This window comes from Mirounga angustirostris, unplaced genomic scaffold (assembly GCF_029215605.1).
Source record: "Mirounga angustirostris isolate CCGP_5_RB_7025 unplaced genomic scaffold, mMirAng1.0.hap1 SCAF_12, whole genome shotgun sequence".
Taxonomy (NCBI): Eukaryota; Metazoa; Chordata; class Mammalia; order Carnivora; family Phocidae; genus Mirounga; species Mirounga angustirostris.
Window position 1 is genome coordinate 964,611 of NW_026991720.1, and position 24,143 is coordinate 988,753.

The 24,143-nt window shown below is 59.6% G+C and overlaps 1 protein-coding gene across 1 annotated transcript in view; it reads left to right on the plus strand.

The window, feature by feature from the left end:
• The window catches only part of PTPRN2 (protein tyrosine phosphatase receptor type N2), a 577,019-nt gene that overhangs the window by 154,512 nt on the left and 398,364 nt on the right, over positions 1–24,143 (plus strand). Inside the window, exon 13 of the mRNA XM_064575623.1 lies at positions 4,124–4,203. Within this exon, the coding sequence (XP_064431693.1) occupies positions 4,124–4,203 (80 nt within the window). The remainder of the gene's footprint in view (positions 1–4,123; positions 4,204–24,143) is intronic.

A 24,143-nucleotide genomic window follows, 5' to 3' on the forward strand; every position in this document is an offset into this window, starting at 1 on the left:
GAAGCTCAGTGCTCCTGGCACAGCCGGCCCTGCGTGTGCAGTGGGGTGCCCTGGCCGGCAGAACAAGGTGGTGCTTGGCAGAGGGGCAGCAGGGTCTCTGGTGCTGTGGGGACTCATGGGGAGGGACTGGGGACGAGGACCGTGGCCTCTGCTCAGCCTCTGCACACCTGCCCACCCTTCCCTCCCTCGCGTCCCCGGGCGCTGCCCAGCATGGGCATCATCGGGCATTGGCTTCACAGGGCAGCTGCTACGGCAAAGTCAGAGCCCTTGGCCGGAACACGCCTCCCCGTTGTGCAGCCGAGTGACCTGAGGCCAGCGAGGTTAAAGGCTTGGCAGAGGTGACACAAGAGTGACATGTAGAGTTGCAGCTGCGAGGTCTGTGGAGACTTCTATGCCCCACGTTCGAGCAGGCGTTGGGGAAGAGCAGGTCTGCATCCCTGGCGTGGCACCAGCTTGGACTGCTGACCCTCTCTGATCTGCTCTGCAAACAGGTTTTCCTTCCATCGCAGATTCCTGTGAGCCCGAGAGGTAACGGGCCGGGTGCCTGGGCCAGGCTGGGTGGTGGGGGGGCGTGTGGTGTAGACCTTGGCGACAGCGAGGCCGGCACTCGGGCGTGCTTCCCGTGTCTGAGGCACATTCCCAGAGTCAGGCGCGTCCCTTGCTGGCTGGGGGGTGATGCATGGCTCTGCGGGTTCGGGGGCAGATGAGCTACATTCTTCTCCATGACTCGGGTGAGTGAGGAACCAGGAAGGCCTGCAGCATCTTTAGAGAAAACTCTTGGCACCTGAGGGAGGATTAGGTCTAGGGGATCCACCTGCCTGGGAATTCTCAGATGTTTAGATTAGATCAGAAATGTCACAAAACCCACACATAACCCTGAAGTCCTGTTAAGACCTATTACCAGCCCTTTTGGTGGCAGGTGAAGCCTATTCATGGTAAGAAGGACCCACTCTCGGTAGAGAAGACGGTTGTGCTCAGTGTCATGACTCAGTCACGGCTGTGAGTCTGTCACCCACCACGTGTGTGGGGTGCTGGCAGAAACACCCCACACACCCTCGAAGAGCCAGCCGCACTCGGGAAGCTACGAATGTCCCGTAAGGCAGTCAGCGGGCTAGATACCACGTGTTCCTGCAGCTGCCGAAGATCTCGGGGAGGGGTCTGCTGCGCTCTGAGTGTGGATGGTGGGCTCAGACCAACAGGGACTCCGAGAGGCGGCAGGAAAACCGATCTGTGTGAGGGCACAGACAACCATCGCTCCAGGGGGCAGACGTTCCAGCAGGAATGGAAGGGGAGCCGTCTGGCTGGGCAGCTTCAGACAGGCCTGGAGGGCCAGCCTGGGCCCTTAGACTCGGTGGAGCGTGGGCGGGCCTGGAGGGTGCCCCTGGGGACGTGCCGGGCCAGGACGTGAGCGAGGCTCCAACCAGGGGCAGTGGGAACCCAGAGGGAGGATGAACATGGTGGCATTTTCAGGGAGTTCAGCCGCGTTTATGACCACGTGGACATTCCTGGTACAAAGACGTCGAAGAGAAAGCCGCGGGTGGGTCATGCCTGCCTCCCGGAGCTGCGGATGCAGTGCCAGGGGCTGACTGGAGGAGGCGTCCTCGGGCCTGAGGTGCAGCTGAGGCTTCTGCAGGAGGTACCCTACAGCAGGGGTGGCAGCCGCGGCCCAGGACTGTCCATGTGCAGGGCCTCGCGCAGCGGGCTGGCCCACGGCCGAGTGAGCCAGGCATTCCATGAGGACCAGACCAGAGCGGGGACCGCGGTGTCCTGTCTGAACGCACAGGGAGTCCAGAGGCTCAGAGCGGGCCTGGCCGGGGCCACAGGAGGGTCAGGAGCGGCTGCTTCTGCATGGACAAGCGCGGGAAGGTGGGGAGCAAGGGATGAGATGCGGAGGGATGGCGGGCTTTCATAGGGCAGTTCGCTCCTGGCTGTGGTTCTACCAGTTTTGAGGCGGCCCTTACAGTCTTCACGTGGCTCTTGTTGAGCATGGCCTCGTCACTCACTCAGACCCTTGGGTACTTTTCTTGGCGTCCTTCTCACTATCAGCACTTTAAAAAACGACCCTGGCAAACGCTGCGAAGGTGATGGACTAGGTGGGAGGGCTGTCAGCTGGGGGTAGGGCCAGGTTAGAACCGCAGGAAGCTGGCATCCTGCAGGGGAAGGGGGCAGCTTGAGGGCTGGCGGGCGGGCATCCCCTGTGGCTTACCAGCTGGGCTTCCCTGGAGGGGACTGTTGAAGGCCCTGGCGTCCTGGGTTTCCCCAGCACTGGAATGTAGCAGGTGCACGTGATAGGAGACGTCCCCGCACACACAGGAGGGTCTAACAGGTGACACAAGGGGTGGTTTCGCTCTTGGTGGTGTTAGTCTGGCAGTTGAATCCATCATATCAGTAAGATTCTGGACCGAGGAGGGGCAGTGGGATGCAGAGCCTGTCACAGATAATGGTGGGAGCCCCCAGTGATCACCAGGAAGGACAGCTCTCCTGCCAGGTGCACCTCTGGGACCTGCGAGGCATAGCAGCGTCTGTGCTGGGGTGGGGGGAGAACACACCCCTCCCTGCAAGCTGCATGGTGCCCTGCGCACTCGGTGGTACCAGCTCCGGACTCTGCCCTCGCATTTGCAAGAGGGAGAGCGGAAAAAGAAATGGGGGGATTGCTCTTTCCAAGGGGAGTCCAGGCCACTGGAGCCAGGAGCCTGGGGACCTAGGAGAGAAGTCCTCCCCTCCCCCCCTTCTCCCCTCCCCCCTCCCCTCCCCCTCCCCCTCCCCCCTCTTCTCCCCCTCCCGTCCTCCTCCCCTCCCGTCCTCCTCCCCCTCCCGTCCTCCTCCCCCCTCTTCTCCCCCTCCCCTCCCCCTCCCCCTCTTCTCCCCCTCCCCTCCCCCTCCCCCCTCTTATCCCCCTCTCCACTCTTCCCCCCTTCTCCCCTCCCCCCTCCCCTCCCCCCTCTTCTCCCCCTCCCGTCCTCCTCCCCTCCCGTCCTCCTCCCCCTCCCCTCCTCCTCCCCCCTCTTCTCCCCCTCCCCTCCCCTCCCCCTCCCCCTCTTCTCCCCCTCCCCTCCCCCTCCCCCCTCTTATCCCCCTCTCCACTCTTCCCCCCTTCTCCCCTCCCCCCTCCCCTCCCCCCTCTTCTCCCCCTCCCGTCCTCCTCCCCTCCCATCCTCCTCCCCCTCCCCTCCTCCTCCCCCCTCTTCTCCCCCTCCCCTCCCCTCCCCCTCCCCCTCTTCTCCCCCTCCCCTCCCCCTCCCCCCTCTTATCCCCCTCTCCACTCTTCCCCCCTTCTCCCCTCCCCCCTCCCCTCCCCCCTCTTCTCCCCCTCCCGTCCTCCTCCCCTCCCGTCCTCCTCCCCCTCCCCTCCCCCTCCCCCTCTTCTCCCCCTCCCCTCCCCCTCCCCCCTCTTATCCCCTCTCCACTCTTCCCCCCTTCTCCCCCTCCCCCTCCCCTCCCCTCCTCTTCCCCCTCTTCTCCCCCTCCCCCTCCCCTCCTCTTCCCTCCTTTTCTCCCCATCCCCCTCCCCTCCCCTTCCCTCCCCCTTCCCTCCTCCCTGTCTTTCCCTCCTCCTTCCTATTCTCCTCCCTCCTCTTTCCCTCTCCCCTTCAGATGAATAAAATTATTTAAAAAGTGATGTATTTTTTCAAACTTATATTCAGCATAGTATTTAAAAAGCTTTGAAAATTTTAATCATTCCTGTCTGGCAATTCCCTGCTAGTTATTTTTATACTAAATAGTTCTTAATGACTTTGATAAGTTTTTTAAATGGTTCCTGTCAAGAGAGATTTTAAAATACCAGTCTCTTTCCTTTCTGCTTTTGATTCCTACCGCTCCCGTGGGAGCCAAATACTCAAATCTGTTTCCATAACAATTTTTCTTTTTCTCTTGCAAGACTATCTTGTTGGTTTGTTGGGGTTGATTTCAATCTTTTATGAGAGTGCTGCGGTGTGTGGGTCAGAAAAACACAGCCTTTCGGTGGAATTAGTGGACTGAGGGGCAAAGAGCCAACCATGGGGCGGGAGTCCCCTGTGGGACGGCCAGTGGCCTCAGACGTGTTTTGTGAGCGTGTCTGTGTTTTCCGTGTAGCTGCTCCGGATGCTGGGGCAGTTCTGAGCTCCTTTTTCATGGTCTCTTCCAGTGTCCTGGGACCAGCCGTGACCTTCAGAGTGAGCGCCAGCGTCCAGAACCTGACGACGGCGGACGTGGTGCAGGCTACAGGTAAGGCCCCGTTAACACAACCCCGCATGAGCACGCATGCCCCAGGTGGAGGAGATGCACGGTCTCCCCAGCACCCCGACATCGGACGGGGAGACGGGACGGCCGGGTCGGTGGGCACGGCTGGAGCCTCATCGCCGCGGTGCGGCCCACCCGGCTGCAGGTGGAGGACATGGCTCCCTCTGAGACAGAGGCCAGGGCCGGGAGGGCAAGGGTCTGGGGTCTGCAGCGGCCCCGGGCCCCCGTGTGGACAGAACGAGTGCCTGCTGCTTTCGGCGTCCCAGCCAGGGTGTGCTTGTCTGTCACGGCCCAAGACAGTGCAGGAGGGAGGGTTTAACAGAAACAAGGGGCTTCGCTACAGCTTTGCTTTGAAAGCCCTGGTTGTTCTGCCCACCTGTCCTGAGCCCCGGCGAGCCACGTCCGTACCGTCTGCGGGCACTGTTGGCTGCGGGGTGGGCAGCTCCCCCACTCCAGCTAACGGGATAAACTGTCCGTCTCATCTCTTTTGGTTGCTGTTGAATTTTATTTGTCAGATATCTTGGTGGTTAGTAACTCTTCCTGCTGAAAGTGATGATTTCAGGGGCCAGTAGTTTTTGGTTAGGGGAGAATTCCCTGCAACGTTGTACCTCCAGAAACCTGACCGATTTCAGCTCTGAGGAGAGCCGAGTACCCCAGGCTTCACTGCAGTGTCATGTGTCGCTGTGAGGCCGGAGCGGCTGGCTGTCACTCGGCGAGCTGTACGGTGTCGTCCCTCAGCACGGCGGCCTGATGCGGCCCCAGCAGATTCCGTTGCAAACACTCTGCCTCCTGAAACAGAGCGGGTTCTGTGTCGGTGGCTCGGACCCCTCCCCCCTTCCCTCCAGCGTCCGTTCTCCCGCCCTAGCTGCTCAGCAGAAGGGATTATTGACCATATTTAAGACCAAACCAGTTCCTGGTTTTTTCAGGCAGAAACATTCACAGTTGTTTTACAAGTGGCCGTTCACGGCGGTGCTGGGAAGTAACGCTTTCAAAACCAGATTTGCTGGAACTTCAGGATGCAATAATGAATGGAATAAAATGGAAGGAAGTTTTTCCATCTTTGACAATCATGACAGTACACTCACTGACCATAGCCTTCATTTATTTTATTGCTTTCTTGGGAAAATGAGGTTGATTATTTAAAATCTAGTTTCTAGGTCATTTTAAATGTGTTCATGTTGAATACCAAAGCGCTATATGCCAAGGGGAGATTACATGTCAGATGTATGTTTGAATGTCATAGTAACCATTTCTAAAGACCTGAATTTGCTACATTATAGCGTGTGTTTGTGTTAGCTCACAGCTGTGCAAGCTGAGCGCTTGTTGCTCATCATGCATGTGCAAACGGACGACACACGTGCATAGTTTCAAAAAATTATTTCTTTTATGTTGTGAATCATTTCAGGATGTTAAGAATGTACCTGATGCTACACAGGAAAAAGATGATGAAAGATAACTTTGTGACCATTAGGGTCCTATGGTTCGGCAGTAGACTGACCACCGTGTAGTGGGCACTGGGCACCGAGGGCCAGGTCCCCAAGGGTGTTGGTACCAGGAGGAGAAATGAGCTCACTGAGCACTAGACTTATTCGTGTGTTAACAAGGAAAGGGATTCTGGGGCTTCTTGTTTTCAAAGACGATGTGGAGCCCTTGTTACAAGCTACTGAATGGCATGGTTGGGGCAGGCCCTGCTTGGGTGGGCTGTGGTGGTGCTCAGCACCTGCTGGAACAGGGCCCTCTGCTGGGATTGCTGCCGCAGACCCAGTCACTGTGGTGGGTTCCCGTGGTGGGTTCCCTCGGGGGCTTCCCGGCACCACGCTTGAGGCCCTTCTTGGGGTTTACGACTGGTGAAGGGGACACAACCCCGCTGATGGAACTTCAGGGGTATTTGTTGGATAACCTCATGCAAAATGGTACCAAACTTAATAGGCTTGCAGTTAATACCACGTTAGCTCTCATCAAACGTCAGTGGCGTATGTCCTGACGGGTGGATGCAGCTGGTTCTTGTTCGGAATCTCTTCCTCGTATTACATGACTCTTTTCTGGATTCTTCGAACCTCGGCATGAACACAAGGCGCTAGTGAACGCTGAAAGTAAGTGGGCGCTGCACAGGGAGGAACCTTTGTATTCCCAGGTGCAGAGAAACCCTGTTTACTGTGTGAGTGTCCAGGGCATGCGTTCACAATCCAACATCTGCACACACTACAAGGTGCCCACAACTGGAAGTCGAGTAACTGGTACTTCTCATCTTTCTGGCCATGCCATCTGATCAAATTGGGCAGAACAGAGAAGTCCTTTTCTACTCTTCATTTACTTGGTAGGTTATTCTCAAGTAGCATATTTCTAATCCGTTTTTGCATTTCTCCTTTCAGAGAAGATATGGTTAAGTCATCTTTTAGGAAAAGCGTTTGCCTTCCCCTCGGCAGCGGCGCACACCCCCAGCCCCTGGGTTCCCTGACTTAGGGCCGGGAGCTCCCGCGTGCACTGCCCTGCCTCCAAGATCACCTGTTCCTACAGCTTGCCTCTCCTGGCACCCCGGGGAAGCTGGGCTTCTGGCTGGTGGCGCATTTGACTCACTCGCTGACCATGTAGCTGCTGGTTGGCCGTCCTTGGCGGGCGTCTCCCTCTCACCTTTGTGTCGTCAGCTCACGCTTGTCTAACAAAGCCTCTGAGACTTGCCCTTCGGCTAATGTTTTTTCTTTCATCTTGGGGAGACAGCACGTGCCATTTCAAAGGACATCTCCTTACTCAAAGATGTGATGTCTTTCCTCGAGTTCTAGTAACCGGAGCCTGGCCCCTTCTCACTCGCCTGTCGCACGTCCGCAGGAGTTAGCGAGTCTCCTCTCTGCGGTGTTGCTGTCCCGCCTGTGGTTTACACATTGTCTGCACGGAAGAGGGAGAGCCGCATGGCCTGTGGACTCCGCTCAGGGCTCATCTCTGGACCCTGAGGCCTCAGGAGCATGTTTCGAGGGTTGGACTCCAGAGTGAGAGATCGGGACAGCTGTGCCCCAAACGTCTGACCCCAGAGCCCCCGGGGCAGTGAGTGCTGCCGAGCCTCCTGGACTCCGGGTAAAGGGGGCAGGTGTGTCTATTTCGGAAAGGGTAATGAGTCCAGCCTGGCACAGCGAAATGAGCCCTTCCATGATGCATACTCAGTTCACCCCTCTGAACTGTTGCTCCCAAGCGAGCATCAGTGCTTCATGCTCATTTAGGCTCTCTCCTGGGCAAGGCACCGTGCAGGCCCTAGGCTGACGCCAGCACCCAGAGGACAGCAGTCTGCCCAGAGCCCGGCCGGTCTTTCAGAGACACGGACAGAGTGCCCGGTGCCAGGGGTTGGGGGGCTCTCCAGATAAGGCTGCACAGCGGAGCTGGCCTTGGGCGGCGGCTGGGACTAGTGTGGCTCTTAGGGGGCTGGAAGGTGAGGAAAGGTTGGTCACATGAGGGACAGCAAGGAGGGCCGAGGCACAGAGCCCACATACCAGGGACAGGGCGGGGAACGGGGCTGGGGGCTGGAGTCCAAAATCGGTCCCGAACCAGACTTTGCAACGTGGGACTGTGACTTTGGGGTCTACAGGGAGCCCTCAGGCTTGGCTTCCTGTGGCTGAGGGAATCAATCGGCTTTCCCTCCTGCGACACGGGGCCGGCCGGGGGTCCACACACTGTGCCTGTGACCGGGATCCAAAACCTGGAGGCCTCTGGGCTGGGCAGGGGGAGGGGAGACCCGCGGCTGCATGAGCTGCACACTCACGCCGTGTGCCGTCCACCCCAGGCGACCCGCTGGGGGACATGCCACTGGGGTCAGCGAGCGCTCCGGGCGGTGCTGTGCATGTCACTGGCCACGTGTGGCCCGGAACCTGTTTGTGGTCATTGCACCCTCGCTGAGGTTTGGACCGGAGCAAACGTTGGGCGGGCTGGTGGACCTCAGTGTGGACAGGAAGTTGTACTTTTCCAGTGAAAAATAAGGAGGCGGCTCTGGAAATGCTAGAAAAGACCCACTTGATAGGAAGATTTGTGTTCATTTACTGGTGAAGGAGAGAGCTGTGAAAAATTAATAAAAGCTGAAGAGTCCACAGGATCCTACATGCTTCTCTGAGATGTAAAGTTAGAGAATTGGAGGATTTTTAGGTGAAAGCGTTGTTGGTGTTCCTCTTCTTCGAGCCCTCACGACACAGATGGGGAGGCTCAGGCCAGAGCAGCCGGTGGGCTCTGTGGTGAGTGAGGCGTGCTGGGGCACCCCAGGGGGGGCCGGCTGATCTGCCACGCAGGAGGGACGGGACGGGCTGGCCTGTCATTTCCAGTCAAGCTGGCTGCTCAGAAATCAGCCTTTGTTGAGGTTCCAGGGCGCAACCCGGGAGGTGGGGCTCCCACTGGCCCAGCTGCTTTGGGCAGATTCCAGGCTGAGGGGGTGCAAGGCCTGGCTGGACTGCAGGGCCCCAGCCAACGGGCAAGGGCCTGCCGGCGAGGTCAGTGGGGAGCATGCTGGCGGGGGACAGCGCGGGAGGGCGGGGCCGCTGCATAGCATCCACCAGGCTGTGGATCACTAGAACGCGGCACGGGAGGAAAGTACCATGGGCAGTGGACCAAGACACAGAAGGAAGGGCGAGGGGAGACGGGCGCCCTGCCAGGATGGAGTGGCAGGTCGGAGGCTGGAGACTGGGGACTCAGCGTGTGAGGCAGAGCTCGGGAAGGTCACCCCTGAGAGCAGAAGACAGCTTGTCCTCCAGGTCTGACCGCTCTGTGTCCTGTGTTGATTATCGCTCGCAGGGGAGGAGTTGAGCTTATCCGACTGAACTGATAGATTATACGTTTCAACAGCAAAGTGTAGAAGGAGGCCTCTCATCCCTTTGAACATCCTGAGAAACGTTCCATCTTGTGCAGCCCACAGAATAAGAAATCATCTCTTTAAAAGCATCAGTGAGGTTAGGAGTGGAATGCTCTCTCTGAGGGAGACTGAGTTCTGAGGCGCTTTGCTGTAATGCGGGCTTCTCACTTTTTTGATGATGAGAGAAGATCTATTGAGTCAGAGCAACAGTCCTCATTCCTACTTAGCAAAAAGCAGATGATGGGCTCCGAGGTCTCATCCGGGCCTGATTCAGTGGCCCAGCTGCAGGATGCGCGTCGGGCGGAAAGATGCGGTTCCTGCAACTGAAGAAAAGTGAATCTATTCTCAGTCAAAACACAGTGTCGTTTGGGGGGTACTCTGCATGTTGGAGAACTCAAGAACTTCGTGCGGTAACATTCGGGCACACTCTCCTCTTCACACAGATGTGATGGCAACTTCGCTTCCATCAGGGAAGACCCCAGCGGGGTCCCGTCCCCCTCCGTGCTGAGGGGGATGTTGGTGCTGCCCTGCTTTGCCGGCCCCTGCGCAGCGGCCGGGCAGATGTGCGTGGGGAGCTCGCATCGGGGCGAGGGCTGGCTTCCCTCCACACGCCCGACCAACCTACTGGCCGTTGGGTTGAAACCCGGAGTCAGGAGTCCTTCATGAGCCACACAAGGACGTGTGGTCGCCTCCCTTCTTGGAGCACGTCTGTCAGCACCAGAACGCATCCCGAATCAGATGCCAACACAAACCCAGCACAAGGATGCCAGGGGGTCAGACCGTAGGACCGGACTCAGAAACGAGGCTACCAGGGTCGGAGTGCGGTGCAGGCAGGAGTGGAGTCTGGAGCTCAGGGGGCCCGGGGCGTGGGGGGGGCAGGGCCCTGGGGAGCGACCCAGCACGGACAGCGCTGGGCACCTAGCCCGAGCTGAGCTCCCGGACAAATTCCAGGCCTGGCCTGCTTCCTCCCCAGGCCACGGGCTAGCGGGGGAGCCGGGGTAGGAAGGCACAGACCTGCGGGTGAGAAATCCACGGCCAGGGTTAGCGAGTCCTGCTGTCTCCGAGGACCAGCGGATTCTCCAGGTCGGCTTCCTAGTCGAGTCCAGTTTCCCACTTACTCGGTCGTTCACCGGATACCCCCTGAGGTCAGCCTCGGGCCAGACACCGTTCAGGAGCGGAGAGGCTGTCTGGGCCAACGAGACGCTCCGCCCCAGTAGAGGCCAGCCCCCCAGGGAAGGCGCGGAACAGGGAAAGACGCAGTGATGTCATGTGGCGTTGCCGAGGAGCACACGACAGTGTCCGGCGACGTTCGGGAGCGGGCGGCATGGCGAGTACCTGACGTGGGGTCGTGCGGCAGGCGTGACACGACCACCCAGCACTGCGTGTCACGCTTATGCGATGTAGGGACGCGCAGAGCGCCATCGTGGAAACGCCACCACGTACATCACGTATACCACTGTCGTCCAGAAATGGCAGGTGTTCTGAGGAGAAACCAGCCGAGTGGGCCGGGCGTGGGAGCTGTTGCCGACCGTGGTCAGACAAGGCCCGGGGTGACCTTAGAGCAGACCCCCTGGGCGTGAGGCAGCCCGCCGTCGGACCTGGGGGGCAGGAGGAGGTGGCGGGCGCGGGCTGGGGCTGCCTGTAGGGCGGGTGACGGTGGGGCCAGCCCCCGCAGGGCCGGTGGGGCACGTTAGGCAGGAGGATGGAGTTCCGGCGGCCCCAGAGCGAGGGCCCGACGGCGGCAGCCTCCCGGAGGTGCGGTGGGTGGCGGGAAAGGAAGGGCACCGGCCCCGAGACTCCGTTCTAAACAGCCAGGTAATTGCTTCCGGCATTTTGACGGGTTTGCTGGAGTGGAGCACGGTGCTGTCATTGTGGTAGAGCTGTGCCCGTCGGTCCAGCTGGAGGAGACTCCGGAGCCGTGTCCCCGCGATCTGACATTGTGGAGGCCGGTTCTCATCCTGGCTTCACGCTGAGCCAAACGAGTCGATGCTAAGCGGGGATTTTGTGTGCTGTGATTTGCAGGGTTACCTGTGTGGGAATACACGAACAGCGCTCAGGGCAGGGTTGGGGATGGTGCGTAGACTGAATACCAGAAACCATATTACTCGCCATTCCCTGCTCCACGTTCGCGTCTAGACAAAGGGAGACAGCTATTACAGACCTCCATTACGGGAGGAGCATGTTCCCACTTGCAGATGGGTGAGCATTTGCTCCGCATGGCGTTTGGCCTCCCTCGGGCAGCTGAGAGCATCAGTCACTCTCGGGGCTCCCTGGGTCCCCAGGGGTCACCGGTGGTTACTGTGCTTCTGTTCCTGGTCCGCTTCGTGCCATTCCTCAGGCTTCCCCATGCTCACCACCTCCTGTTGGGGGGTGGATGGCAACCAGCGCCCCACATCCTCTGCACCTGCTGCTGCTAGAAGGGCCTGGACCACCTCGCCTGCCAGGTGAGCCTTCCCTCTGCTCCGACAGCCTTCGAGAGGCACCTAGCAGGAGCCTTTCCGAGGCTGGACGGTGCTCCATGGGTGAAGAGTCCTGAGCTGTGCCTCTTGCCCCGCTGCCTGACCACTGTGCTGAATAAATATTACCAAGTTAGTCATTGCTCTTCGCTCTGTAGGTGGAAAGTTGTCTAGTTTTATTAGCAAGCAGGCTGTTCGTGGGCATGGGGGTCTCATGTGGAACCCAGTGCGTGTAATAAATACTTTGTCCCATTGTGCAGACCCCTCAGAGTGGGATGGACACGGGGTCAGAGAGAAGCCGACTCCAGTGCAGGACTGGGGTCCTGAGGTAGGTGCCCCAGCTCGTGCGTGCCCTGTCGCCTCCAGGCTGTGGGCATTTGGGAAAGTCCTAATGCCAGGTGCCTTGTTGGTGAGATGGGGAGCGGCACCGGCTTCGTAGGTTCTGTGAAGGTCGGATGGAGTGGCCTTGCCCGCAGACAGCTCCAACACGGTCGGTTATCACTGACGCCGTTTTCCCACTGTGGGTGTCAGGACCCCAGCTGCTGCGTCTGGGACGTGAGGGTGCTGTGTGATTGTGGGCGGTCACGGTAGCACGCGCAGGAGAACTTTATCGCGAGTCTGCCTTCTGTGAGCTGTGCGCAGCCCTGTCTTGATGGGCGATGCCCCACGGTGTACCCTCAGTGCCCACAGCTCTCCGTGTTCCCCCGAAGAACTGGCCTTCGAATCCTTATCCAGATCAGCATCTGGGAAACCCACGTCGCTGGGACCTGGGCCTTTGCTTCGTCTGAATGGAGAAGCGGCTGGTGTGACATGACCTGAAACACTGAACGGGGTCAGTTTGCCTGTGGAGCTGCCTGGGGTGAGGGGAGGGAGGTGACAGCCGCGGACACCGCCCTTGTGGCCATGCTAGTCTGAGGCGGTGTTGGCTTAGAAAGGATGTCAGGGCCCAGACGCTCCGAGCGGGGACGCTGCTCGCTGGGCAGGCGATGGGATGTGGGGCAAGGGAAACAGAACTGGGGGGCGGCCCAGCACCTGGAGGCTGCTTTGGGGAGGTTAGGGAGGAGATTCGTCTGGGACGAGGTGCCCCTGGAGTGAGATGTGCAGACGAGGGCCGTTGGGGGTTCGTGGCTGTGGCCCAGGTGCGTCCCTGCTGGAAGCACAGGCTGGGGACTGGGCCACGTGACCCCTCGCACAGCCTGTCTCTTCCCGCCCATGGGCTACTCCGCCCAGTCAGTGGCTGACTTGAGAAAGCTGGGTGGGTCCGTGGCCAGGCCACGTGGGCGCTCCCCGGGTGTGAGGGAACACTCGGAAGATGCCCTCGGCTGTCCCCGTTGCCGTTCTGCCGCCATGAGTGTTGGAAACCCCTGCTCCCCCTGTTCCCACAGGCAGTGTAACTTCGTGGGCACCTGAGGTCTGTGCCTCCTCCCGCGTCGTCTCCGCGTAGAACCCTCGCCTTCGCTGCCTGTGCAGCAGGTGCCTTGTTCTGAAGATGGGGCCATGGGGCTACAGGGAAGCTTGTTAGGACACCGTCCAAGACAGGCCCCTGGGTGAGGGGACGGGGACGGGGCTGGGTGGGCCCCCTGGCTGTGCACAGGGAGCGGCTCGTGGGACCCCGTCGTCAGGGCACACGCCCCCCCAGCCCAGTCCCATCAGCCACACGCTGCCCGGGGCTCATGGCTGGCCGTCTCCAGCGTCTGTTAGAAGCCCCATCGCTGGCTGTTCGTGCGCAGACCGCAGTCCCCATGGCAACAGGGGACAGCTGAGCGCAGGCGATTCTAGCTCAGGGCGGGCTGCCGTTCCACGCGTGGCCCCGGCGCCCCCGCACCCGAGGCTTTGGCAGCAGCTGAGTGGCGTGGCCTCCTGGCGGCAGGTCCCAGTGCAGCCCTCAGCACCTGCAGCCGCTCGCAGTGGGGCAGGCGAGAGGACCTCTTCGTGCGGGTGGCCGTCCCCACCAGCCCACAGACGCACTCAGCCCTTGGGCTGCCCCCGTGTTTGCTTTAGGAGGCTCTGCGCGACCCAGTATTTGACGCATTTCCTGCAGAGCAGGCGTGAGGCGCGCCGGCCCCTCCAGCTGCTGGTGCCCGTCAGCACGTGGTTGCCGTTCAGACTCGGGTCGGCCAACCGTCACCCAGCCGGCCGTATCCAGGGCAGGTCCTGCAGATGCCGGGACTCAGGAGAGGACCTCTCCCTGCAAGGGCAGAGGGTCGGGAAGGTGTCAGAGCCCAGAGCCGCCTGGGGCGGGGTGGGAATGGGCCCTGGCATTTGGGACCAGCCTGAGTCCGTTTGGCACTTGGGCAAGAAGCCCTTCTGCAGGAGACGTGTCACTGGCCTGCCTGGGCTAGTAGGCTCTTGAGGGCTCATTCCTTTTTTTTAATTTTAATTTTATTTATTTTTAATTAACATATAATGTATTATTTGTTTCAGAGGTACAGGTCTGTGATTCAACAGTCTTACACATTACACAGCGCTCACCATAGCACATACCCTCCCCAGTGTCCATCACCCAGCCACCCCATCCCTCCCACCCCCCTCCACTCCAGCAACCCTCAGTGTGTTTCCTGAGATTGAGAGTCTCTTATGGTTTGTCTGGTTTCGTCTTGTTTCATTTTTTCCTCCCTTCCCCTATGATCCTCTGTCTTGTTTCTCAAATTCCTCATATCAGTGAGAGCATATGATACTTGTCTTTCTCTGACTTATTTCTGAGGGCTCATTCTTGAAAATGAAACTGATAGTTGACCCAGCAAGGCTGGTACCCACATCCCTCTGGCCCTGGACGCCTCTCCATGGGGAAGACATGGTGATGTGCATCAGGGCACACCTTTCCCACCTGCTGTGAAGGGCACCGTAGGTCATTGGCAGTCAGCAGACCAGCCATGGGGACAGAAAGGGCTCGGCTGGGTGACGTGTGACCCCTCCATGGCGGAGGTATGCAGTGGAGCTGAGGGCGGGAAGGCTTCCTTACCTTAGCCCCCGGGCCTCCGCTTCGGGTGTCTCAGCTGTAATGGACCATGAGGTGTGAGCCAGGGTAGAGCAGGTTCCAGGGTCCCCAGCCCGTCTGGATGTCTGCTCTGCCGTCCTGTGACAGTGGAGGCAGGGAAGGGGAACCGTGAAGGATCGGGGGTGGGTTCAGGGCCTCGGTCCCAGTCCCTCTTCTGCTTTCCTGCTTCGAGACTTTGGACGATTGTTCAGTCTCAGCAAGCTCTGGGCTCCTTCTTTGTCAGATACAGGACTAGTGATTATGCTCCGTGGGGTTGGGATCGCATCAAACGAGGCAGGACGCACTTGGTGGGAGACGAGATTCAAACTCTAAGGGTGTGGGATTGTTAGTTGCTGTGGTCTTTGTGTGCCTGGGATCAGAAAGACGTCGGGCCAGCTCATGGCGACGCAGCGTCGTTCGGGGAGGTTCTCAGTCTGGCCAGGAGCTGACAGTCTCGTGGGGTCGGATGGTCCCAGCATCCCGTGCGAAGAACGTGGAAGCGTGCGGACCTGCTCAGACGCGCAGGTGCCGCGCTGGGACATGAAACGCACCTCTTCCTGCCGCGGCGGGTGGGGGCCGCGTGGTCGTTGTCCTACGCGGGGCGTTCCCCCGCTGCGAGGTGCTGGCGACCGGAGCCTGACGGAAGCCTGGGCTGCGGACGGGCCCGGCCCAGCAGCAGCTCGCAGCGCTCACATCACGGGAAGGCAGCTGGGGAGGGCGCACCTCGGCCCTGCGTAGACGCTCCCCGTACCGTGATGCCTTCTAAAGGAAAACGCAGCTCGCCCAGCATCATTTTGTTTTCTTAGAATCATCGTGAAGCACAGGAAAGCAAATTCAGAGTGAGAAGTCTTCAGCAAAAACATTGGCATAATTCCCTCCAGGGCATAAAATGGTGCGTTAGGAAGTCTCGCCAACCTCACCACCGCACTGACATCCCCAGTAAGCCCTCGTGGTGGCTCAGCCGACCCAGTTTAACGGTGGTGATCAGAGCTGAGCCTTCACGTCTCGAGAGTCCCCACGTACAGTGGTTTCTTTAATTTTGGACTCTTTCCTCGTGAGCCCAGCTGACCCTGCCAACAGGTGCTTTCCTGTGGAGGTGCCGATTCACTTCTCTGGGCCGGAGAGCCGGGAACAGAGCTGCCCTGTGCTGGGCTTCTGATGGCCGTGGGGACCTGGGTGGGGGGGATGCCCCCACGGAGAGCACATGGAGCTGCACGTGGTGCCCCCCGGCCCCACCAGGACGGTCGCCTCCCTCCACTCTTGCTCCCCAGCATTGAAGGGGAAGGACACGGAGCCAGGGCCCAGGGCTGCTTGCTTCGCGGAGGCCTTCCGCCCAGCAGAGCCCTGCTGGGGTCACTGCTGCCCACACAACTGCACCCCGGGTGCCTGCCCCGTCCTGTGCTCACACCCAGGCCCTGCCTCTTCTCCAGCTTCTCGGGGAGAGCCTGGAGCGCTGTGCTGTCGGCTCTTTGGGGCTCTCAGCCGCCCAGCGCCTGCCTGTCCCTTCCCCTGACCCACGCCCTGCCTCACCCCTTCCCGGGGCTGGCCAGCTGCCGCCCTCGGCCGCACTGGCCTCCTGGCACTCAGCCGCATCAGCCTTCACATCTCTGTGGCTGCCCAGCCTAAACTGTTTACTGTGGCCTTTTACAGAGGACGTTTGTGACCCCAAAGTTCTAGGACAACGTTTCTCGAAGTCCCACCTTGGCTGGGAACTTGTTAACAAATAATCCTCCGCACTCTGGTGTGGCGCCCAGAGGCACGGTCAGGCCCTCCCGCCTGGTGGCATTCACGTCGGAGGTCCACTCACTGCTGGGGACAAACACTCCCTGAAGATGGAGCCTCGTCTCATGCATCTTTGGACCCCACCGCCCAGCTGGTGCTTTGCCCACAGCACGGAGCACAGTCAGTATTTGGGTTTGATGGGAACAATGACAGGGAGCGAAGAAAAACATGTGGCATTTGTAATACATTTCCTCTGTTTCACGAGACTCGCTGAATGGAGGGTCTTAACTGAAAAGCATGTTTATGGCATTTTCCTCTGTGGAGATGAAACTCCATCCTGACCGTACCCTGCACCCCTGTAAACACAGCCCAGACTTCCTCTGACCCTGGCCACCGGCATCAGCAACCCACTCTTCTGTGGGGCGCGGGGAGAGGAGTTCCAGGAAAGAGGGGAGTGCAGACTGACTCCCTCTGATTTATGACTCTCGTCTAGGATGATGACTGCTTGTCCCGTAATGCTTGAGTGTGGTGACCAACAAAACCCTGAACGTCTGCTAGGTTTCTGCTGCTTGCTGGCCAGCCTCAGGACCCAAAAGCACTCCGTTTCAGGGCTGGCTGCGGGTCCACGGTCGCCAGCCTGCCCCAGGGGTCTGCTGTGTCCCGGAACCACGTCCAGAGGGCGCAGGCACCTCCAGGAGGTGTGGTCACGTGAGGCTGGGACAACTCAAGGGAACCTCTTCCAAAACTAATCTTAACTCCAACATCTTTATGACAGAAAATCGTTCTTTTTGTCGGGACAGCGTCTTGCGGACGTCCCACGATGCCCACTTACAACTGGTCTGCCTTCTTGCTGAAGGATCAGGAGATGTTCAAAGGTGCTTCCGAAGGGAGAAGCACCATGCAGGGGCGCTGAGACAGACCGAGGCGGAACGCTGGCCCTGCGTCGGGGGACTTCTCTCCGTCCTGGGGTCGGAGACGTGGCTGCTCGTGGAGGAGAGCCTGAGCCAGAGGGCGCACCTGCCGTGGGCACTCGCCGCGCACCCTGTGGAACCGGAGGGCAGCCCTCCGCTGCTGCGTCCATCTGCAGCGGACCTTCGTGCTCGCCTGACGCCTGCAGACAGACGGACGGCTCTGTCTGGCAGTCCTCAGAGAAGATAAACGGAAGCGCGAGCTCCTGTCGGAAGGGACTCCAGACACGAGGGAGCTGCAGCCCGCCTGCTGCGGTCTGGAGAGAGGAGCGGGCTCGGTCCCAGGCAGGGTTCTTCTACGAGCCCAGCTGTGCCTTCCCCTTATTCTCTCTTTTAAGGAACCTGTTCGAGAACCAAACCCCGTGTGATCTTCGTATTCTAAAGGAGTACAGAGATGGACAGTAACATTCTCATGCTCCAGGGTAATTTCCATTCTAAATACGCAATTTATCATCATTTAATAGAAGTCAGATTTCTTTTATCTGTAATTAAATCTAGAATGTGTTATTTTTCTGAAGGCCCTCATGGATTTTTGACCGTGTTCTAAACACTGAACGAGTAAAGAATTTCCAGCATCCGTTTGGTGAATGGTTCTACTTTCAATCCCCTCGCCATGAAAACATGAACCCCCAAGCACCCCTGACCTGCCCGGTGGGCTGTCTCTCTCCCTGCAGGCCGGCACAGCCCAGCTGGCTCTCTGTCCTCACCGGCCCCACGACCGGCATCCTCCATGACCCTGCCACTCTTAGCTGAGACGGACCTTTCACCTGAGGGCCGCGGGCGCTGGAGGCCTGCGTGCCCAGGGGTGGTTTGCCTCGTCGTTCCTGCAGATGGGCCCTCTGTGGACCTTCCTGGGGCTCCGCCATGACCTCCTGCCCTTGGTTCCGTGATGAAGAAATGCTTGCGGGAAAACACACCTGCTGCTGATTAGGATGCTTCTCCAAGTCTTCCAGCCAGAAAACCCCGCCCTAACCCTTGGGGCTGGAGGCCAGGGTGCAGGCTGATGCCCATGGAACCATTAGGACTTCTGCCACTAGACGGCAGAATGGCCTACCTCCCATGCGTTCCTCTTCGCCCAAGCTGCCGGGAGGCTCATACCCACATTGTGGGCCCCGGGGAGCGTTTCTCCCCCAGGCGGATGTGTCGGGTGGCACCATGTCATCTGTCACCTCCTGTCCTGTACCCGGCATACGCACTGTGTCATCCCTCACGCTGGGTTGTAGCCTACCCGGTAGTGTTTCCCTGCTCTCCTCCCTTCTAGCGCTTTCTTCCCTAGTGCCTGCTCTTTGTGAGGCTGAGTCTCTGTGTCCCTGCTTGGGAGTTCCTGGATGAGCTGCTCTGTGCCCCTGGCGTCCCAGGGACACCAGATCACCAGACGGGTCTGTGATGCGCTGACGTGTAGTGTACAGAGAGTGGGTGAAAAGTCCCTTCCAACAGCACTTGGAGGATAGTGTGATTGAGCCGGTGCTCGGTCTGTTCGTCAGGAGAGTGGACCTTTCTCTTCCCACCCCTCCCAGCAGCAAACGTCCCCACAGATGACCTTCTGGAAGTCACTCAAACCAAGAACTTCAGGTTACGTAGGAGAAGATAGGGACATTGAAAAAGGAAAACGGTTGTTCTTGGAAAGATGGACCATTGGCATCCTTCAAATACAGTGGCTCTCTCCGTGTGGACGGCTAGCCCTCTCTCCGTGTGGACGGTGCTCTCTCCGTGTGGACGGCTAGCCCTCTCTCCGTGTGGACGGTGCTCTCTCCGTGTGGACGGCTAGCCCTCTCTCCGTGTGGACGGTGCTCTCTCCGTGTGGACGGCTAGCCCTCTCTCCGTGTGGACGGTGCTCTCTCCGTGTGGACGGCTAGCCCTCTCTCCGTGTGGACGGTGCTCTCTCCGTGTGGACGGCTAGCCCTCTCTCCGTGTGGACGGTGCTCTCTCCGTGTGGACGGTGCTCTCTCCGTGTGGACGGCTAGCTCTCTCTCCGCGTGGACGGTGCTCTCTCCGCATGGACAGCTGGCTCTCAGGGACGACTTGCCTGCTTGTGGGCAGTAGTCCCAGACAGGTGTGCACAAGGTCATGTAAGGCATCGCCCCCCACTCTTGCTGTCCCCCCAGTTCTGGTTGAGCCTCTTGGCCTGTGGGGCGGGAGAGCGCACCGGAGGGGATGAGAACCTGCACCACCGGCAGCTGCTGGGCCCGTCCTGTTGGCCGTGTGTGATGTGTGTGTAAGCGTGTGTGGTGCGTGTCTGTCTGAGGATGCAGAACAGCCAGTAGTCAGCTGGGTGCTGAATGACATTGTGGTGACCTTGGAGGAGCAGCGCTGGAGCCCCCGTCCCTGAGTGTTCCTGAAGGTGCCTGGGCCCCGTGCTATTTGTGTCCTGGCCCAAAGGAGCCTGGTGGCGGCATGCGGGGGCGGGTCCGGCAGCGCTGACTTTGATCCCAGTGTCTGATTCTCACGGAGCGTCTTCTGGGAACCCCACTTTCTCCACGCTTGGGGTCGTGTCAGCACCCGTCCCTGGAAGGGTGAGGTTGCCCAAGCAGTCGCCCCCATGCTGGCCCCCTCGCTGGAAACCGGCTCAGGGCCTGAAGGTCCACAGCTAGATCGGGGGCCAGGGCTCCGCGGGCTCTGGCTTTCTGGGTTGAAGGAGGGGCACGGCGTTCTGGGTTTTTGAGCTCAGTGCTGCCTCTCACAAGTGACCCTGTCCCTGGTTATTTGGCACTTCCTGCGGTCAGACACTCGCCGTGAGCAGACGGGGCTGCATTATTAGGCATTTGCGCTCAGAGTGGCTCATGTGACGTTTGACTTCGATGCTTCAGTGGATTAACAACCTCGTTCGGACTCCGCGTCAGGTCCCTGTGTTACTGCACCGAGCAGTTTCAGGTGTTTGTGGTCGGAGGTCATGGTGCCGGTAAGGAAGGAGCCCTCCACCCATGCTGTCCACAGCTCTCCTCGCCACACGCAGCGACTCTGAGCACGGAAACCTCCCCTCCTCTGCTTCCTCTGGGTCCGCAGCCAAAACGATCTTCGGGAACCCCCGGACGTGGGCCCCTGACCCTTCACACCGTGGCGCCGCGGCCACGGAGTGGTCTGCCCTCTCCTCCGAATGGCTTCCGCCCAGAGGGAACTTGCTTCGTGGGCCCCCTGTCGGCAGTGGCGCCTGTCAAGCGTGTGGAGAGCGCCCTTGGCTCCATCCTGCGCCGACGTAGGCCCCCCGTTGCTCGGTGTCTCGGTCGCTTGCGCCTGAGTAATGGCAGAGGTGGGCGCACATCTCTAAGCAGAGCAGCTGGGCTGGTTTTGTTCCTTTAATTTGCGACGTGGCTGTGATCAGGCGTGGCCGAGCCACGGGGACGGCAGCCCCGTCTCGGCCGAGGAGAGCTCTAGTCGGCTTGGCCCGCGCTTCATCCCCTGGTGATGTCAGGCCCGTCAGGCCGTGCTGGAGGCTGGGGCTCGGTGCAGGGTGCACTGACACGGCAGCCCTTCTCAACGCGGCTGCCGTGGCCTCGCCTCTTGCCGTGCACGGCCTCAGAAGCCTCTCCACATTCAGACACAGACGAAGAGGATGCATGGGACGCGTCTAGCAACTGGACTCGCGGGAGTGAGAGCTGGGGGCAGTGGTGCCCCCAGAGCCGTGTCCCGGTCCCGACCCCTGGATCTGTGACGTGGCCTCATTTGGAAAGAGGGTCTCTGTAGATGTCATCACGTCAGGAGGAGGTCGTAGGGGGTTGGGGTGGGCCCTGGTCACGGAGAGGGAGATGCCACGTGAGGACAGAGACACAGGGGTGAGCGCCCATCACGAAGGGGGCGGGGGTGAGGCTGGCTGGCGGAGGCAGGGAGGACCCTCCCCTGGAGCCCCCCCGAGGGAGCCCAGCCCTGCCCGCACCGGGATTGTGGACTCTGGCCTCCGGAACTGCGGGGGTCTCTGTCCTGAGCCACGCAGGCTGTAGGCTTGCTGAGAGATTCCTACGGCACCACTGGTTCCTGGACAAGCAAAGTCGGCCTAAACCGGCGAGACAACGCAGCCCAAGATGTCCGTAGCCCATTACACAGGCATGTGGTCTCTTCTCTGTAACTTGCTCCTAAGTGTCCTGTTGTTTATAAAGTGAGGAAACTCTGACATGCTGGACAGGAGGATTTGCAAGATCAACGCTTTCTCTGAGATAAGGTGTTGCTGCTGAGAAGGGCTCCCTGTTTGGGTTCGGACGAGGCCAGCTGGGCCCATGGGAGCGCCCCGAGGCCCCAGGGCATGCTCCTGCACACGAGGGGCTGGTCTGCAGCCCTCCACCGGCCACCGGAGAGACGCCCGCTTGCCAGCCCAGGGCTGCTCTCACGCCAGCCATGCTCAGCATCGGGTTTGCTGCCGTCAGTGACAGGGAGCGCTGCTGACAAGGGTGTGTGAGTTGGCAGAGAGCAAGTGGGGGCAGAACCCTTTCCGCATTGCCCAGTCGGGGTACCGACCGGGGCAGGCCGAGACCGTTCACAGGCAACACGGCTGGGACGGGGCCCCAGGCCCCAACTCCACCCCGCGTCCCCTCTGCCTTTCTTACCTTGTTTGCCAGGCTCCCGCTCTGGGGCAGACCTTGCGGGAGCTGTAGGCACCTGGCCACACGCTGTCCCTGCCCTTGTGGGGCTCGCAGTCTCGGGAAGTACATGCGCACACATGTAATGAGCAAAGGGAGGGCAGGGCAGGCCTGGGATCCAGCGAGGGAGGAGGGCAGGCACTGCCAACAGCAGGAAGACCGTGCCCACCAGGAGGGACGCGGGCACCGCAGGGCAAGCAAGCTGCCCCCGCAGCCTGGGGGAGGGAGAAGGTTGGGCCGGTCGGTGACTGTTTCTCGCGCTTCTCCTAAGTTAGGAGATAGAGCGGCAAACGGGGGTGACGGCGGTGGCAGTTCCCGGGCCCACAGGCACCGAGGGGACCGGACAGACCCTGGCTTGAGCCGGCCGTGAGGGGGCGGGCGCGTGGGGGTCCCCGTGGAGGCAGCTGTCCTGTTGTGGCCACTGCGTCCATCTGTGGCTTGTCTTTGTTTCTGAGGTTTACGAACTCTAAGGACACTTCATGTCACATACGTGTAAATTTTCTGACTGTTGAGATGGCGTTTAGCAGAGGGACACAATCCCGACATCTTTCCGAAGAGACACTTATTTTCCTGGTTTTACGTACGTCAGGCCATTGTTTCTCGTCTTCACTTGAGAAAACACTGACCTGTGAGCAATTAAAAGGGGAGCTCTGTAATGATTCTAGGAGTGTTAATAAAGTGACAACTGTCAGCTGAATCCTCGATTCTGTCACGATTGGGACACTGGAGGAGCCCTTCCGATTAGAAATGCGGTGGGCAAAATGTGACCAAGGTTAATAATGTCACTGCAAAATTGAGCGAGCAGGAGAAATCAATGTGGCAGAATCCTCCTCCTGCAGGACTGAGTTCTGTGGGGAGCTGGCCTGAGATGCGGCCGGTGAAGGGTTAGTTGTAAATGTGCCCTCGCTGACCCCAGTGACCCTTAGCAGGGTTTTAATGGCTGACCCAGCCCTGGCCACGTGGCAAAAACTTGGTTCTGTTGAAAATTAGTGCAAGACTGACTCTTACCAAGTGGTCTTTCCAACACTTCCGTGCGGCTCCCAGAGGTGGATGGAATGAGCACCTGTTTCCCGGGACCCTTGGGGTGCTGCCGGCCGTCTGTCCGGTGGTGAGATGGACATCGCGCCTCCGCACACGAAAGTGTTGGTCGTTAGGATGTGGCAACCCGTATTTACAGAGCGTCTGTTAGGGAGATGCACCTGAGTCGGGGAGACTGAGGGAGGCGATGAAGCTGTGTGAGTGGGAAGGCGTTCCCGCCGAGGCAGGCACCGGCAAGGGCGGCCTGAGGGGGTGTTGGTAAGCCGGGCTGGTGGTGGCCGCCCTCCGTGGGCAGCCGCAGAGCAGACGGGTGGGGAAACCACGGAGAAGTGTGGCTTGAAGGGATGCTGGCTCGTCGGGCTCAGGGTAACCGACGCAGGCAGGAGGTGACAGCGATAGGACTTGGTGATAGATGGGACGGAGGAGAGGACGGTGAGGGCACAGTCAGGAACAAATGGCTGCTGGACCCCTGGCTCCATCCACACGGAGACAAGGAAGCAAAGATGGACCCGTCAGGGGGTGGGAAGGGCCGGGGCTGTGGTGTCTGCAGAAGAGTCTGGTCTTGGGGGTAGAGGTTGTGGGGCCTGGTGCATCCGGTGGACACGCCCGACGGTCCAGGAGGGCTGGGGCCCAACGCCACAGCCTGGCCTGTTCTGGGGCCTCTCCCCCTGGCCACTGAAGGCCTCTGAGACATTTGCTGACAAATACTGCATCTTGGAAGACGGTGTGTGTTTGTCTCTGGACCGCGCTCCCCTGTGAATGCAGGTGTGGTAGTATTTGCATCTCCCTCCCTTCCATCGCCCCCTGGCTCAGGTGACCCCAGTCCCTATGGAGGTGCTTCCTTTGCGGGGCATGCCTAGGAACGATCCAGCGGGATGCCCTGAGAGCAGCCCCCACATCATCCTTCGTGGCCACCCCCACTTCACGTGCAGCCCAGAGGAGTGTTCCCTCTCAGCCTGATTCGGAAGCGAGTCTTGCAGGGTTCCACGCTCGCTCTGGGGTTTAAGTCTTCCTCAACAAGCTGAAACACCACTTACACGAAAAGAAACTTATGTGCAGCTTTCTGGAACATGCCTGTTATGTTTAAAAGCTTTTCTTTCACCACATTAATCAAATTTAATGTCTTGAATGATTTACGATAAGACACACTAAGAAAATTTGTTTTCTGTTTTGTCCTAATGCTCATCCCCCCGCAGAGCTCCCTGTGTTTGGCGTCAGACGCTGCGGTCGGCCCTGAGCATGTTTTCCCTCCTCCTGTACCGTCTCCACGCTGATTAAATAGTTGGGCTTCTGCAACAAAGCGGTACAGAGAGGAGATGCAGAGGCCTCCCTGTTTCTCACGCTCCTCCAGTTAAACCCCAGACGTAGCTGAAG